General features: G+C 48.1%; 6 protein-coding genes across 6 annotated transcripts; 4 read left to right on the top strand and 2 right to left on the bottom strand.

Moving 5' to 3' along the window:
* Positions 1-1635: 1635 nt before the first annotated feature.
* Positions 1636-3052, bottom strand: PENARI_c025G09605 (uncharacterized protein; the record flags this gene model as incomplete). Its single annotated transcript, XM_022635853.1, has 2 exons — positions 1636-2946; positions 2996-3052. The coding sequence occupies 2 exons, from the start codon at positions 3050-3052 to the stop codon at positions 1636-1638; spliced, it is 1368 nt and encodes a 455-aa protein (XP_022484357.1).
* Positions 3053-4526: 1474 nt separating this feature from the next.
* Positions 4527-7710, top strand: PENARI_c025G06763 (glutamine amidotransferase subunit DUG2; the record flags this gene model as incomplete). The annotated part of the gene is made up of 6 exons (XM_022635829.1): positions 4527-4751; positions 4842-4967; positions 5015-5146; positions 5194-5742; positions 5789-5975; positions 6026-7710. 6 exons carry the CDS (start codon positions 4527-4529, stop codon positions 7708-7710), a joined length of 2904 nt encoding a protein of 967 aa, XP_022484352.1.
* A 1103-nt stretch (positions 7711-8813) lies between these two features.
* PENARI_c025G08706 (putative LaeA-like methyltransferase) lies at positions 8814-10274 on the top strand (the record flags this gene model as incomplete). The annotated part of the gene is made up of 5 exons (XM_022635847.1): positions 8814-8875; positions 9152-9259; positions 9398-9663; positions 9723-10062; positions 10268-10274. The coding sequence occupies 5 exons, from the start codon at positions 8814-8816 to the stop codon at positions 10272-10274; spliced, it is 783 nt and encodes a 260-aa protein (XP_022484347.1).
* A 939-nt stretch (positions 10275-11213) lies between these two features.
* PENARI_c025G04443 (glycosyltransferase family 32 protein) lies at positions 11214-12269 on the bottom strand (the record flags this gene model as incomplete). Its single annotated transcript, XM_022635800.1, has 1 exon — positions 11214-12269. The coding sequence occupies one exon, from the start codon at positions 12267-12269 to the stop codon at positions 11214-11216; it is 1056 nt and encodes a 351-aa protein (XP_022484290.1).
* A 1542-nt stretch (positions 12270-13811) lies between these two features.
* On the top strand, positions 13812-14241 carry PENARI_c025G01736 (uncharacterized protein; the record flags this gene model as incomplete). The annotated part of the gene is made up of 3 exons (XM_022635773.1): positions 13812-13839; positions 13894-14005; positions 14055-14241. 3 exons carry the CDS (start codon positions 13812-13814, stop codon positions 14239-14241), a joined length of 327 nt encoding a protein of 108 aa, XP_022484382.1.
* Positions 14242-16376: 2135 nt separating this feature from the next.
* On the top strand, positions 16377-17248 carry PENARI_c025G11672 (peroxiredoxin; the record flags this gene model as incomplete). The annotated part of the gene is made up of 3 exons (XM_022635871.1): positions 16377-16524; positions 16573-16754; positions 16811-17248. The coding sequence occupies 3 exons, from the start codon at positions 16377-16379 to the stop codon at positions 17246-17248; spliced, it is 768 nt and encodes a 255-aa protein (XP_022484292.1).
* Between the last annotated feature and the right edge of the window lie 517 nt (positions 17249-17765).

The raw sequence follows: 17765 nt of genomic DNA, 5'->3' as shown, positions 1-17765 counted from the left end.
ACACAGCCACCCGTCCTGCAGCAGGGTTCTGGTTACTGATCAACCCTAGATCAATTTTATCAGCTCCATCGGTACCCGCTATAAGAGACGGACTAAACTATATGTAGGCACACGGGATGGTTGGGCATTGCTTAGCCAGTTACCTTATAATGATCGGCTTTGATCGACAGGCGCGGCTGGGCGTTGATCGCGAGGAGACTTTTGTTGATGGTGATGGACCTGGATCGGAGATTGGGTTCGTCATTGATTGCTGGTATCCGGGGTGGTTCGATCATTTGGTTGAGGTTTACGGGTATGGAGATGGATCTGGGTACATTACAAGTGCCATGCTAGTTCGAACGTCACTGCTGTTGAGCCAGAGGTATCGCCGTCCACTCCTAGCTGGCTCGTAGAAAACGAAGAAAACAAGATCCGCTAGAGATTTCGATATGGCTGTGCTACCTTTCTCCTATCTCACTTGTTTCGCCTACCTCATTTGCGTAACTTGGTTCGGCTTTGGTATTACAAGTAATACCTTTCTCAAGCACGGTGTAGACAAATGCCCGTCCGAGCTATATGAGACTATGTCTCTCGAGTAATATCTGTTTGGGAAGCATATCAAGAACTATATGCTTGATGCTAGACTTAGTACGTTCTATTTTCGCATCAGTATAATATCAAAAGCACGCTGCAATTCAATGGTCTCGTTAAAATCGAACCTGTAAATAAATTTTATTCTTTAAACACAACCGTCGATCTCACACAGGATCTTCATTGTTGAAAGTATTAAATGCCCGCACTCCTTCGAGCCTTGTAAACTATTGAATTCAAAAACCAGCTGGAGCATTTATACCTGCAGTTAAGCAACACTTGAATGTATGCTTTTAATCAGTGATTATCATCGCTCGATGTTGACAATGTTTGCTTGTCACCCGTGAGCTTGCCGAAGAGAAATACATACACAGCACATGTATCAAGGGTCATTTGTACATCCGTTGGCCCAGGGGCTAAGTCTAACGCCTACGACCGTCTGGAAGGCAAAATGTAGCAAAGTATTATCGCTGTGCTATCTGTTGCTTGATCGGAACGAGATCGCTGTGTACTAGAACTGGATTGTAAACTATCCTGCGGATACTGGCACGTAATAAGAACGTGTTCAGAATTGATACTGTCGCTAATATGAAAGCATAGCAGTATTACCATTACCACGAGTTTTGTTATTAGTAAAAATAAAGGCACATACACAAGGCAACACGTAAAAGAAAGAAAGATCTATTTTTTTTTGTTATAAAAAAGTAGTAGAGTGACTTCCTTGCGGAGCGCATGTATCATGTTCAAGAAGGTAATCGCTAAACGCCATAATATGCCTGAAGAAGCTAAAGTGAATTCCCATAAGTAGTCGTAAGAAACATAGACATAGAAAGGTGAAAGATAGAGACATGAAGGATAGAAGGAAAGAAAAGATGTGGACGCATGTGGTAAAGCGTAGAATCTTTGGTGATCGTAAGGGGCATTGTTGTATCGTGAAAGGCCGTATATGGGATGAAATATGCGGTTCACGTATGATCTGCTTGTATATCCAATAGAAAGACATCAAGGGAGAGGAGTGGATATATGTACAAGTTAAGGATTCTGTCGATGATGAGATGTGTGAAGTTAGGACGTAAACATGAGTCGTAAGCGGCTGGGGCCTTTCTTCTTCTCTTTGGGCTTGGGAAGTTTCTCGCTTTCGGAGATGTAAGTGCCAGCTTTTGATGGTGCGCGACGGGGGGCTTGGCTGGAAGCCCTGCTTGGGGCTTTGGATGGAGCCTTGGACCTGGAAGGTCGGGAAAAGAATCCCGTGGGAGCCTCAGACGGAGGAGCCCTGGAGCGGCGTTCACTGTGCCGCTCTGAAGGGGCATGGGTTGGAGCGCGAGATGATCGGGAACGACGAGAGCGACGGGATGAGGCGACTGAACCATCGTCTTCGAATTTGAAGCGAGGGTCGCGGCGTGCTCGCGCGGTGGTCACGTCAATGCCGGACATGGCTGCGGCAGTTGGTGTGATGAATTCACCGTCGACAGAGGTTCCAAGGCTCTCGGCCTGCACGTCTGCGACACCGCGTCTCCACATATCAACGGAGCTGAGTGCTTGCGTGTTGAGCTCCATCATATCTTCCATTTCCATTTCGGGTTGAGGCTGTTGCGGGTTTGGAGCTTCGGTGTCGTTGCCCTGGATCCTCTTGATGATCCTGTATCCACCGAACATGACGACAGTCACACCCAGACCGACTCCAGCGGCGATGAGGAACTGCGGACTGGAAAGGAGGGCGAAGACAGCAGGGGAGGCTGACTTGAGGGCGGTCAGTGCGGTGGGCGCCATCTTGCGGGCGATGTTACTGATCTCGGCTAGAGTCAGGGCGACTGCAGCCATGGCATCTGGGTTCTTCTGAAGGTGGGCAATAGTAGCAGTAGCACCGTGTTGCACACAGTGTGCCTCCTCTAGGAGCCACTGAGCACGATGAACGAGTCCATCCAGCTCCTTTTGGTCATTGTTTGGTTCCTTGGGTGTGTATCGGGATAATGCTGCAGGAGAAGCATCCCCGTATGCAAGATCCATGTCGATATGCGCATCAGATCTGGACCGAGCCGTTGACGGACGCGGAGCGTCCCGCACTGTGACGTCGTGATGGGTATGACGACGAGCGATTGTCTGTGGGGGGTCATATTGAGAGTCCCGACGAGACACGACCGTCCGTCCATCACCATATTGGGATGGAGCGCGGTTACGACCGCTGTGATGTCTTGATCTGGTGCCACGGCTCCGGCGCGAACCCGCGGCAGACGGCGCATCATCAATCTGATAGCGCTCTAGCTGTTCAAGGACCTGCTGTTCGGCGATTTTGGCATTTCGCTCTGATTGATATGCCGACTTTCGCTCGCGGTAGGCATCCTTGGCATGGTTGAAGACTCCGAACAATTGCTTACTCTGATACCTGTCAGAATGCGGGGGAAACCGGACCGTAGATCAAACTTACCGTGCTCACCATCTTGCCAGATTTGTCAATCACGGCGATCGTTTGACCGAACGGCATGGCGAGTGATGAGTCGTAGCGACGACTATCGGAGAATATCACTCATGAGAGATCGACGATAAGCGGTGTAAGGGTTGAAGACCCTGATTTACTTTGGAGTAACGAAAGAGTCCAGGGTAGAAAAAAAAGTAAGGCACAGGGATTTCACGCTTAATAAGGCAGTTGAGTTTGCAACCCCAGAGATCAACGCAAAAGTCCGATCGGAGGCGTCCAGCGATGTCTTATGGTAGAGTGGAGAGGGAGGCTGGGTATGGCATCAAGGCGCATAAGTTGGGCAGAGCAGCGAACGAGAGAGCATGCAGGCTGTAGGGCAGAGCGTGGTTGGGTGCCACCGGAGGCAGACACGTATCAAAGGTTCGATGAGTTCACATCACATATCACACCCGATAAGTTGGGCGCGAAGACAGCTGATCTGCGGTGTCGGTGTACTGTTGTCCTGTAGATGGTAGAAGAGATTTTGCCGGGATTTTCCAGGGAGCTCCTAGAAATGAAGGAGATATTATCAGCTAAACCAGCCAAAAACAAATTAAACCTGAAGTTTTCATTCGAAGATATCTCGCTATAGAAAGAGCGGTGACCTCTGAGCCCTGATTGGCTGCCTGGGCCACCGCCACTGTGGCTGCCTCAGCCACACGTGGCGGTGCAGCCATGTGTTCGCTGAGGATGAGTAAGTTATGTAGTCTCTTCTCTTCTTCTTTTGATATCTGAGCTACCCCTTGCTATGACCTAAAACACATTCCATGACACTATCTGACCATCAATGGCGCAATCCCTGTGCAACTTGGTCTGAGACACCCCCAAGCCATGTCCTGTAGAGTACATTGATCACAGATGGGCACCTGCAGGCCTTGCTAGTCCAGAATCCAAGCTCCAATGACGAGATCCAGGGGTAAACAACTATGCTACAGTATACTCCGTAGGGTCCGAGAGTTGAGGCCTTATCTCCCCGAGACCTTTTATTAAATAAGCCAGATCATCGGTGAACATGTACCTATACGCGTACCTCTCTGAGATTTGAGAAACATCTTCTCCAACTTCCCACGTTGACTCATCTATAACGAAATATGGTCGTACGTCGACCTAGTACCCCTTTAGCTCGACTATTGTGGGAGCCCAGGTATGTATAGAATTTCTATCTTGAACCTTTTGGAGCCTAAGACCAGCGACCGGAGATGCGAATATGCGAATATGCATAATCCACAAAAGATAAATGCTAACGGATAGACCAAGTTGTTGCCGGAATCAAAGGGATGCCAGGGGTAAGTTCGAATATTTGATCGATGGTGCAATTTGATGTTCTTTTTGTTGTTCCGCACCGCCTCGATGATTCATCCTTTTTTCTTGGTTGGGAACTTCAATGTCTCCAACCTCATTCCTCAGAACATGAATTGAAAGTGCTTAGCGTTCTTCTGTTTGGTTTAATTATTTTTGTGGAGCCCCGAGAACACCAAATCAACACTGACTCATGTGCGCAATGGATCTAGAATCCGTGAGCGCCTCCGCCTCCGACGTCGAGGAAGGCAGAACCTGGGGCTCAGATGCTCGATCGCCAGTGACTCAAACAATCGACGATGCCAGCAGTGCTCATCCCTCGAGAGACTGCGGCATCGGCCATCGCGTTCTGGCGAGTCGCTCCGTTCTCGCTCTGGTCGTCGATGAACATTGTGTGTTTGCTGGTCTTCAGGGAGGAGACATTGTTGTAAGTTGGTGCTTGGACTATATTTTGATGGCTATTTGCTTCAAACTCTCGATTGAATCACTCCGAGTTCTTGTCTGACCGTTCTGCCAGGCGTGGTCCCTTGAAACATATGATCTCGTGCTCTCCGTACACGCACACAAAGAGAGTGTGCTAGGTCTTTATTTGTCCAATGATGGCAACCTTCTATTTTCAAGTGGTGGGGACTCTGTTGTCAATGTAAGTCACTCTGCGAAGCATCTTGCGAATGATATTAATTGTGTCAGGTATGGTCCACAAGGACATTTGAACGTCTCTACTCAATCTATTCCCATCATGATGTGGGCGATATTTTCACAGTGGTTTATTCCTCAAGTAACCAAACTATCTACTGCGGTGCCCAGAACACGAGTATCCAGGTACGCGACCCTGTCTTCTCTCCATGTCAAGCTTCTAACATGGACAGTGGTGTGATCTCTCCGAGGAAGGGTCAACGCTCAACCATGCATCATCTGCCCACCTCACTAAGCGGACACATCGCTTCTTTGATTCCCGTGGGCCAGACGGTACTCAAGCCCCGGGATCATTAGAGGGGTCCCATTTCGTCTCCGATGGTGGTCGCATGTTGAGCTTCAAGCGGGATCATCATAAGCTTTTCGCTCACCATGGCTACGTCTACTCTATGCTTCTCGTCAAGGGACTTGTCGAATCAGCTCCTTCCGAGGAGGTTCTCTTGACTGGTGCAGGTGATGGCGTGGTCAAGCTGTGGCGCCTGGGCCAAGAGCCTGAAGCTTCTCCGTCTCAGATTGCCAAGCTGCAAAACGGTGACCCTGTCCTGTCTGTCGCTGTGGAGGGATCATTGCTCTATTGTGGTTTGGCGGGCGGTGCGTTGAACATTTGGAACTTGGATTCTCAACAGCTTGTCAAGCGGATCACTCGGCATACAGGGGATTTGTGGGCCGTGCACGTCATTCAAGGGATTGCCATCTGTGGTGACTCTAGTGGAACAGTCAAGGTATGAATGGTTGCCTCTTTTGCGATCGATTGCTGATGTCAACCAGAAATTCAACTCGCGATTTGAGGAAGTTGGTGGCTGGGTTGCGCATGAGGGTACTATGCTCGCCTCGGCTACTGGCCGGTTCAAGGACCGCCAGATCTATGCCACTGGTGGAAACGATAACTCCGTTGGTATTTGGGACTTGACTGAATTCTTTATGACTCAAGAAGAGTTACCACCAATCAGCAACGGTATGCCCCAAGAGTACTAACTACTGCTGAACTGCCCTGACTCTTTTTAGATGAAATGGTCAACAGTCTTGCAAAGTTTGTCTCCTACAAGACCATCTCAGCAAGTCCCAAATTTGCCGGCGAATGCAACCAAGGAGCTGCGTTCCTTCGACGCCACTGCAACTATCTCGGTGCCAAGACGAAGCTCTTGACCACTGGAGAGGATACCAACCCCATCGTATTTGCCAGATTCAATGCCACCTCGCCTGACAAGGTGGACAAGACGATTCTTTTCTACGGCCACTACGACGTTGTTGGCGCAGAAACGAACCGACCCAAGTGGAGGACTGATCCGTATCAGCTTACTTCTATCAACGGATTCCTCTATGGTCGTGGTGTCTCTGATAATAAGGGACCCATTCTCGCATCTCTCTACGCTGCAGCCGATCTTGCTAGAACAAAGACCTTGCGATGCAACGTTGTGTTTCTCATTGAGGGCGAGGAAGAGTCTGGATCCCAGGGTTTCCACGAGACAGTCCGTCGACACCATGACCAGATTGGATCCGTTGATTGGGTTCTTCTAGCCAACAGTTATTGGCTTGATGATTACAACCCGTGCTTGACTTATGGTCTTCGTGGTGTCGTTCACGCGAACTTGGTCGTCACAAGCGAGCACCCCGATCTACACAGCGGTATTGACGGTAGTACCTTGCTGGATGAGCCAGTCAAGGACATCGCCATGCTTCTATCCACAATCGTTGGTCGCAAAGGCCAGATCAATCTTCCAGGTTTCCATGACGCTGTTCGTCCTCTCACGGACGCCGAGCAGAAGCGCTTTGAGGCTATTGCAGATGTATTGCTTCTCCAGCACCCGGATATTCCCAACAGTCAAGCGCTTATCAAGTCGCTCATGCACCGTTGGCGTGAACCCTCACTCACTGTCCATTCCGTGGAGGTCCCTGGAAGCAAGAGTTCCACGACAATCGCCCGACGGGCCAAAGCAACCTTGTCAGTTCGCATCGTGCCCGACCAACAAGCAGACGAGGTAGCTGCAAACCTCACAGCCTACGCCCAGGAGCAATTTGCTCTCCTCGACTCACAAAACGACCTCACAGTGGAGATCACCGGAAAATCAGACGCCTGGCTGGGAGACCCGGACAACCAAATCTTCGCCACTCTGTCAGAGGCCATCACCGCCGCATGGAGCCAAGGCCAAGATAATGTGAAACATCAGTATCCTCCCATCCCCCAGAGCCCAACCAACCAACCAACAGCCACGCCCAACCCGACCAGAGGGTCCATACCGACCCTCATTCGCAAAGATTCATCCGACAGCGTCGCCTCGCAAGTCGAGCGGGTAATCACCTCAACGACCACCTCATCCGTGGGCAAAGAAGCAGCCAAACGCGCCGCGCAAACATCGGCTACAGTCCCAACATCCTCCACCCTTACACAAAGCACACCCACGTCTTCTGAAGAATCAGTTGCCTTGCCAATTCGAACCAAGCCCGACCCTCCTACTGACGCCAAGCCATCACCGCCTCTCTCTGTGAAACCAATGTTCATCCGCGAGGGTGGTTCTATCCCGACAATCCGGTTCCTGGAGAAGGAGTTTTCAGCCCCCGCTGCTAATCTACCATGTGGCCAAGCCAGCGACAACGCTCACTTGGATAACGAGCGAATGCGCGTGGAGAACTTGTACAAGAGCCGTGAAATCTTCCGGTATGTGTTCGAGCATTTGGTGGACAAGGCATAAGTCATCAATCGATAGGTGTGATGGGAGTGGAGTAAGCGTCTCCATCTCTGTAGGAGTTTTCTCGGGTCTCGGCTTTTTTTTCTTTTCCTTTTTTTTTTTTTTCTTTTTCCATTCTCATCTTGTGTAAACTACAAACTATAAATTACATCGACTGCATCTGATGTATCTCACAGCCTTTCAAAGTTGGTGGCTTCACATGATAACGTGAGAGTAAGCTAAGTGTCACGAAGTACAGAACCACCAACCCAGGGGCCCAGACTCATACTGACACAGTACACGAGTGATTCCCGAACTTGGTGGACCCGATTGACACACCTCTTTGACGTTTAACGGCCCTAAAGGAAACACTAGCGCACCTATCACCACCCAGACAGGTTACCTTCGTACCATCCACCCTCACCCCCTTTTGGCTCCACCAGGGCCATGTGTTTTAGTTCAGCCGTCCTGGTTCCCCGCATGCCAATCCTACTTTCTTGTTCCAGTTCCAGTTCCATGCACGTGCATGTATTACTCCGCTTGTGTGCTTTTGTACGTTCGTAGTATACGACTACTCCCAAGCTTCCATCGATCGTTTTATACCACTACACCGTATGAACAGTGGTATCCTAACAAAAGAACTCGGCTGCGCCAATCAGCCCAATGCAAACGCCCGGAAGCAAGCCGACATCCTGCAGTTCGGTCCAAACTCTTCTATACCGAAAAGGGGGACACATGCATGATTCTTTCTTTGTCTGGTGGAGGGCCGATTACGTCGTATCTCTATACTGCATCATGAACACGAAACACGTGGATCGGAGCTAGAATGCTACATACAGGAGACAGGTCTGATTACCCCACGGAAGAGGGGGAAGGAAAGAACTAAGTTGATCCTAATGTAGACGAATGGAATGGAATCTAAGTTTCGACTTCTTTTGTGCGCTGGCCTTGACGCCTTGACTTTCCGATACAGTTCTGATTAGACTCTTTTTTTGGCTTTTCTCGGGTGCTTTTAATACATGGTTCGTTCCCTTCCTTGTAGAGTTTGTTTTCTGGCCTTGTCTTTTCTCTGCTGCTCTGTCTTCTTCTTCATTGATGTGCTCCTGATACTTTCATTACCTTTCATTATGGGAAGTATCTCTGACCAAAGTGTCTATCTCCTTAGTCGGGATGGTGCTGAAACTGAACGGTGTGTTCCTTGTTCTCGTTGCTTTTTTTGGTGGAGTTGGGGGCCACTACATCACTACATCACTTTACTTCGCACATACACATCATGACTACTACTACTACCCCTTTTACGTGGGAATATTTTACTGCAATTTCCCATAGTTCCACCAAGACCTTTTTGAAGAAACTCACGGGCCGATCCCTGTCATAGCTACCCTCCAGTCCCGGCAGTCTGGCCAATCCACTACGAGTCTCCACAGCCCCAGTTCAAGTTCTTCACTAATGCACTACTCAATAGCCTCAACAACCAACACCGATTCCTAGTGGAAATCTCGGGAAATATTCTACACCCATCAATTCCCGCAAAAAATATAACTGCAGTCGCCGATCTGGGCACGGGAACAGGGTATGTGAAGTTCCTCTCCTATCCCATGCTATTCCCATTTAGCCTTCCAAGGCGCACGGCAAAACAGGGAATTAAAATTAAAGCACCAAAAGAGGCTTCCTGTACAACCCAAAGTTAAGCAACGCTGACCCGCCCCAGAATATGGCTTGAAGATATCGCAAACTGCCTCCCTAATAAATCGGTCTACCTCCACGGGTTCGATATCTCTCCTGCGCAATACCCATCCGGTAGCGAGATCCACCGACCAGGAAGGAATCCGATTCCGTTGAGTGTACATGATGCACTACACCCATTTCCGGTTGAGCACCATGCTCGGTATGACCTTGTTCATATCCGGCTTTTGACGGCTGGGTTGAAGTATGCGGATTATGCTACTGTTCTTGCGAATGCAAGAGATCTACTGAGTATATATATGCCTACCCACCCCCACCCCCACCCCCAGTATATACTAACAAAACAAAAGAACCAAACGGCTACCTCCAATGGGAAGAAGTCGACCACACAGCATTCTGCACAGACAGCATCCCCGAAAACCCAGCAATTACCAAACTCCGCCAATCAGTAATCGAAGCCATGCTCAAACTAGGCCTGTGGCCCTTCGCCCCCCAGCATGTACACCACCAACTCGCTGCAGGCGGGTTCCGCGATATACGGCGTGCTACGTATACGACTATAGACAGGGAGGGGATGCGGGCTATTTCGCAGAAATGGGTTGCTGGTGTTATGCGTGCGCTTGTTCCGGCTTCTATGGTTGTTACTGGTGAGGCGAGGGATGAGAGGCAGGCCAAGGAGGTTGTTGAGCGGTTGGTTGGGGAGTTTGATGATCATTGTCTTGGGGCGAGGGTACTTGTAAATTTTGGTGTTACTGTTGGGAGGAGATGTGATTGATTTTTATTGGGGGTTTGATATTGTACTGGGTTTGGAGTTGGATGGGATGGGTGATGGTCTCTATTTCTATGTTACTATGGGCTAGGCTAGGCTGGGTTTTACTGCTTTTGGAGACTGTAGGAATTAATTTGCTTTATTATTTTGATTCTTGAAAGGGAGCCTTGACTTTCGATTCCCAGTTGTTACAGGCAGCGCAAGAAATGTTCACTGTCTGTGACATAAGACCAGGGCGATCGAGCAATTAGCAGCAGCCTCATCAAGGTAATCCGATAATAGGGTCAAGCGATTCCCTTGGAGACGGCACGTCATCAGCACCGGCTGGTAGCAGGACTAGTCACAGCATGCGTTCCTTTCGTTCAGCAGAGCAAGGGGCATAGCCATGTGTTTGAGCAAAAGGTCAAGTTCCACAAGTATGAGAGATTTTGGAATCATGAGAACCATAAGCACAACGAAGAAGGACCTGTTCACAATTGTCAAATCTCCTGCTCATCGCCATCCGGGTTGACGTTATCTTGACAAAGACTATACCGCCCAGCGGGGAGAATATCCAGATATTTGTTCGAAGAGTATCTGCAAGCTTATGTCCTGGTTGTCGACATCCTTTTCTGAGATACTGGAAGACCAACATTGTGTGATGTGACGGATACCATCTTTATCTTGCATTCACCCCAGTGCGTGAAGTCGCTCAAGTGACGGCAGTGTATATACATAAATAGAAGAGTTCGACTGTTCAGGTCCATTGTCAGCGTGTTTCGTTGGGCCATTCAAAGATAGTACTTACCAAAGTCCCAATAGGATGCTCGCGGTTCATCTGGCGCAATGAAGGAGAAGAGAAAGCTGAGAAAGTGCATGTGCAGGGTCTTGCCAACATCCAAGGGCCAGCTGGAGAGCCAGAGAGCTTCACTAGCTAGCATAGCACCATTATATGTTAATATAAATTGTTTAGGGAAAAAGTCCAAGCCTCCAAAAGAATATACAAGCGTCAAAAAGAAGATTAAGTAGATGTCATAGTCATAGTGTATCAAAGAAAATTAAAAGGAAAGCCATGTGACGTCTAGTTTATTTGTCACTCTTGTTTGTCGGCGTCAGCCTGCTCACCCCCATCTTTGTTCTTCCAAGACCCAGCGTAGTGATGTTCAACGAGGTAAGGGCCTCTGTCTTTTGGCCAGCCGCCTTGTCCAGCGGCAAAAGCTGCATTAGGAAGAACCAGAACATCCTGAAAGAGCGTTGGTTGGGTGATGTTTGTAATGTTGTCTCGGCCCATGGGCAACCCCATTTCGAGCTCCAAGTTTTGAAAGAGTGCACGAGTCATGGCTTGCGGTCCTGTCACGTCGACGACGTCGCTGATCATTTCCATCGATAGGTCGGCCACAGTGACATTATTCTGTGTCGCGGAGTCCTCCAACGCCTTGATGACATATTTTATCACGGCGACAATGTGACTTGTTCTCGGTTTGCTCATGACTGTCCAAGTTGAGAATTGGAAACCGTCGAATTCCAAACCGACGACGACATTTGCTTTACTCTTGAATTTCTCCGGAATCCATGTGTCGACTGGTTGATGGCATGTCACGTCAAGGTCGCTCCAGATTCCACCGTCGGCATAGAGGATTAGTTGTCGGAGTAGATCTGCCTTCAGGATAGGCACTTGGAGCGATAAATAAAGATCGAGAACATGCGGGTAGTCGGCATATTGTTCGCGGACGTACTGATCTGCACTTCTGTCTGTAAGAATCTCATGTCGAAAGCTCGGATTCTTGTCCAGCCAGCTGCGTACTTCGACCTCTCGCTCTGGGCTGATTCCCATGGGGCCGGTCTTCTGCCATAATTTGGCCGGGAATGTCGAGACCTTGTGATGTCGATGTGGATTTGTAATAGGCAGGTAGCTGGACTTTCCAGGAAGTGGAGTTCCCTTCACCTGACTGTTTGTTGCACTTGGTTGGGGTAAGAATATCGCCTTGACCTCCGCAGAAGCGTTGTTCACTTTGGCATCGTCTGAACAAAGGCATGCGCCGTAGCCAAGAGTCAGATTCGGGGAGTCTGTACGCAGTTTCAGTGCTATCCAGAGAGAAGATGTGATGAACAAGAGCAGTAAGCCCAGTAGGTAGTGAAAACGTCCCATCGTGGCGGTGATGTGGTTCCAGGAGGAATTCGAGGCGAATGTTAGAAATTATATCCAAAAGGAGATAGTGGTGATTTGGATGTGAGATCCACTTTGTCAGATATATCAGAAACTTGGCTTTCCATTCCGGAAGTGTATCGCTAGTTGGTGTAGATCAGATCTTTCAACTGGCCCGATTTCTCAAAAGTATAGTATCCACCCCTTTTTCATGATATACTGTATTCCACCATGGATATCAATAATGAATACAGCGAAAAGACATCCCAGACGTGAGAAGCGGCTAAATAGTCTGATAGACCGTGATTAGAACGGACTAGTTCGGAGGCGTTTATGTCTACCGGGGGTCGATATTAAGGGTCTCACATTGAGCCACTCACGTTGTTAGATTGCGCGGCAGGGTCCAATTATATGCAACATATCCAATAAACAGCTCTACCATAACCACGTGGTGGTCAGCTTTGATTCGGTATTTATAGCCCGTCGAAGACAAAATCCTGTGGCCGGGACTGTTCTTGTTCTGTGCATCAAAGTTGGCTTGTGGTTAGAGGGTATCTGGCAAAATAGTCAAGAATCACTGTATGCATATTCAAGATGTGTGAATGCAAATCATGTTATTTTTCTCCCAACATTGTCGCTATGTTGAATGTGATATGTGCCTGCAGCAAGCCAATGATAACGCGTTTTGCCTTTTCCTTCGGTCTTGACTGCCCGAAGCTCAGCCACTCTGGATATATAAACCTTGATAAGGAATATTGATTAATGACTAATGGAAAAGGAGTACAAATAGCCAAAGAAGGACAATGATCAAGGACGGAGGAGGAGACAAGAGGATACTTGAGTAAGCAAGGTCTACTGTGATTCGAAATCAGTTTTACCTCCAATCTCTTGCTCTTTATTTCCCAAGGCCCCAATAACACACTAGTCCGTATTAGGAGATCATTCCGACAGCCTTGCATTTGTCAATGTACCTTCGATGAGCTGGGGTAAATTACAGTAATCTCATCTCTTGGGAATGTAGAATTTACTTGTTTCCTACACAAATGAACGTCATTTACTGTACCCGCCTCCCAATGTCAGGCCCTGACCGCCCTCACCAGCCCTCGGGAGGCGGGTAGGTGGTTTCTTTTACTCTTTTACTCTTGAGTTGCCACCTTGGCCCAGATTTATGTCGTTCCAAATTCCTGAGAAAAGTCCGAAAAGTCTTCCTCCTCAGTGCACATTTGCTGTGCTGTGTTGAAAAAGTTAGGACCACATGCCTCTTTTGCTAATCCTTAATTCTACCTAATAAATGGAATTGATGATTTCCTTAGTATGGTTGAAATTCACTTGCCCAGAGAACCTACTTTTATACCGGAAATTTGGATCGAATATGGGATCGGCGTTTGTGTTATTTTTCTACGATCCTTTATTCGAATTAGAACCGCGGGGTTCAGAGAGTTTCAGGGCGACGACTACCTTGTCATTCTAGTATGAACTGTGCTACATCGACAGAATTCCATTCCCTTCTTACTAATTGCTCAAAAGGTTGTCGCCTTATTCACCATGGATCAAACTCTCGTTCATTTCATTTGTAAGTGATGCTCTTTTGCACCCTTGAGACCTGTTTCATGCTTACAGGGCGAAGATAAGACAGGGACCATCCTTGAAATACCGCCAGATGTGGCCAACCAGTTATCACCTAGCCAGGCTGCTACCTTTGTCCACGGTGCAAAGTGTGAACTGGCTGCCTGGTACTCGTATACTGGACTAATTTGGGTTTTGAAGGCATCAATGCTATTTTTCTAGTGAGCTTTCCTATATCAGCGCCACTCATAGGAAGCTTGTTATTGACCGTGTTTATAGCAATCGGATTTTCTATGGGCTTTGGCAGGCAAGATTGGTGAAATGGCTTGCTATTGCTTGTACCGTCACATATATTGCTGTCTTTCTAACCATCACATTTGGTTGCTGGCCGTATGCACCCACGGTTTAACATTTTCATGATATCTGTGAGGCTGACTTGGTTGAAGCATTTCAGACAACTGGAGGATCTACCCTCCCCCATCTAGTAAGCTGCACTTTTATTTCGAAGATCATTGAAGAGTTCGGTCTGTTTACATGGTCTTCTAGGACACTGTGGTTTAAAGGTGCAGAATCTTATTGTCACCTGTGTCTTAAATGTGTTGTACGTATAAGTTCCTTTCATTTCTCTTCCCTGTCTTCCATTGCTAATAAAAGCATAATAGGACTGATGCAGCATTGTGAGCTGATTCAATACCCCAATTTCTATTTGATATACCTTTCTCATAGACCCCCAGGCTTTGCCTTCCTGTACCTCTATTGTGGACACTACATGTCCCTTTAAGAAAGTCAGTATTAACGTCATTTCATACTTCTGATCATTTGGTCACTAACATCTCCCTCTAGGAAACTTGTCATCAGTATATTCCTCAGCTCTGGGATATTCGTTATATCAATTTCAATCATTCGTACGAGCCTTACCCTCACCGGAAAACAATCCTCCTTCCTCGTCAATAGCTGGGGCGTCCGAGAAACGTTCGTTGGAATCGTGGCCGTGAACGCTGCTATCTTCGCCCCGATTCTGCGTAGAGCTTTTTGGACTCATGGTTCCTATCAATTAGCTATTAGACATACTAGGAGTGGGCACAGCATGGGATACTCGAGTTCTGGATAATAGATGTGAACAGGGGATGAGGGAGAGCAGAACAGCCGCATGTTGATGTCTTATGATATGTCAAAAATTAGGATTTCCTACAGTCACATACCGGGCTTTTACCCCTACTTTTATGACTTCTCTGATATGATGTTGTCAATCTGACCTAAAAAGAGACGGATAAATTTATCAAGGTCAAGTCTTTATACGTGGTGAGATGTTATCACTACCCTCCAAGAACCAACTTGATGACAGTATCACCAAGAGAGCGAGATACTTGTTCCCATCCTAATGGATACTATCGGCTAGCTGTAATGCTTGTCAAAGTTGAAGCCGCTCAGTGAATCGGTACGAGATGATGTTCTCGGCGTTCACGAGCATTCCATCTTCAAAATAAATTAGGAAGAGACATGGTTAAGTGTAAGAAGGGATGAAAGAGGGGGAAAAGGTATTTAACAAGAACTTGTTGGGGAAAGACATACTTGCAAGTTCGGGCCTAGGGCATGACAGATGACAAAAAGCGGGGCTAGCATTCAAACTTCTACCAGCAATCAGGAATGACGGTACCACAGCAATGACTCAATTTTCCTTACTAGTCAAAACAGCGCAATCTAGCACCAGTCACTAGGGAAGAAACTTAACTTGGCTTAGCATGTTCGATCTAGGTTTTGCGAATCCTTCGGAGATGTGGAGGTGATCTGAAATCGAATATTACTGTAGGGCTGCCGGCTCATTTGCAAAGGGCTTTCCATCGCACTGTCCGTGCCAAGGTGTAGTTGGCCGATTGACGTGATAATGATAACTTGAGTGATTGAAAGAGGTATGTTATATATGTAAGAATGGATTAGCAGAAGATAAGGATACTGTAATTTACGACAGCTCATCGAGGGTACATTGACAAGTGCAAGGCTGGCGGAATGGCCTCCTAATATGGACTAGTGCGCTATAGGTGGGGCCTTGGGAAATAAAGAGCAAGAGATTGGAGGTAAAACTGATTTCGAATATCACACTGTACATGTATCAAACTCAGGCATCAGTCTCAAGAATCAATGTGCAACAAGTGGTTGCTAAGGCCTTTCATATGTATTCACCTCTGTGTGGCCATTTTAGATGCTGTTCTTTCTCTATAATTGTAGCAGTTTGCATCCTTACTTAGCGCATGATGTTTAAATCCCTCAGGAAATTCTCCACAAATCTGTGGAGAACCTAACGTATCAAATGACACGTATGGCATTGATATATAACGACAGTTCCCAGTCTCATATGGGCATGGAGATAAGTCCAAGTCTATCACCGCGCAAAGAGCTTGTGAAGATCATACTTCTACATAAATCTCGCTGTGACCCCGGCCATTGTGTGATTAGTCAGTGCCGACCTCGGCCCGGCTATGACGTTTTAGACAAACCCCAAGTGGAGAGCTTCAAGCTCAAATCTTGCACCTCTTCATATTCATCATGGCTTCCAAGGTCGCTCCCCAAATGTTGCGCGCATTCCGTACTGCTCCTCGCGTCGCCCCTTGGGCTGTGCCTCGTGCGCCCGCTTTCCGTCGCTTCTTCGCGGCCCAAGCTCAGGAACAGCCGCGTCTTCGCCTGGGTTCCACTGGTATGGGGAATTCAAGTATATGCTACGAGTAATGCTAATATGAGATAGCACCCAACTTCAAGGCTCTGACCACAAAGGGTGAGATTGACTTCCACGAGTTTATCGGCAACAGCTGGGCCATCCTCTTCTCTCACCCTGCCGATTTCACCCCGGTCTGCACGACCGAGCTTGGCGCCTTTGCCAAGCTGAAGGATGAATTCGAGAAGCGCGGGGTAAAGATGATTGGATTGGTGAGTTTCAGCCATTGATAGTCCACCTGACACTGGCTAATGCAACCTTTCAATAGAGCGCCAACGATCTCGGCTCCCACGACGAATGGATCAAGGACATCAACGAAGTCGGTTCGACACAGGTCCAATTCCCCATCATCGCCGATGCCGACCGCAAGGTTGCCTTCCTCTACGATATGATCGACCAGCAGGACTTGGATAACATCGACCAGAAGGGAATTGCTTTTACTATCAGATCCGTCTTCATCATCGATCCGAGCAAGAAGATCCGCCTTACCATGATGTACCCCGCCTCCACGGGCCGAAACTCCGCTGAGGTCCTCCGAGTCATTGATTCCTTGCAGACCGGCGACAAGAAGGGCGTGACCACTCCCATCGACTGGAAGGTCGGCGACGACGTCATCGTGCCCCCCTCCGTGTCGACTCCCGACGCGAAAAAGAAGTTCGGCGAGGTTCGCGAGGTTAAGCCTTATCTGCGTTACACCAAGATTTAAAGATGGATTTCCCGTTCTGTGTACAACATATATAACATTGGATCCATAGAGAAATTTTGAAAATGTCGATCGCGTTCCCAGAGTCGCGTGTTCTATTTACAGTAATCACTCCGTGGATGATCTCAACTAGCACCGGAGGGACCTCGGTGAACCATCAATCATAGGGTGGAAAATGGGTCTTGGTGATCGGAAGTCACGCTTCAACTGTTCCAACCCCTGACACCATGTCTGTTTAGGGCAAGGATAATCCGGGGAGCCGTTCATTACTGCTACAAGCCCCCCATCCATGATTTATGCGGGAACGATGTCCAGACTAAACCCGTCAGGTTAATAGATTATGTCCATCAACCTCGGCTATGCAAGCGAAGCCCACCACAAGTCGATCCCTGAACAATAATCACTATTCCAAGCCCTCAATGCACCGCCAAGCGGAATGCTGGCTGAATCCCACGACGATCTATACTCTTATGGAGCAAGGATCGCTTGTTCGCCATGGTGTGCAGAGTCATTCCTCCGA

Source organism: Penicillium arizonense, assembly GCF_001773325.1.
Source record: "Penicillium arizonense strain CBS 141311 chromosome Unknown PENARI_contig025, whole genome shotgun sequence".
Classification (NCBI taxonomy): Eukaryota; Fungi; Ascomycota; class Eurotiomycetes; order Eurotiales; family Aspergillaceae; genus Penicillium; species Penicillium arizonense.
This window is presented reverse-complemented; position numbering and strand designations above follow the sequence as displayed.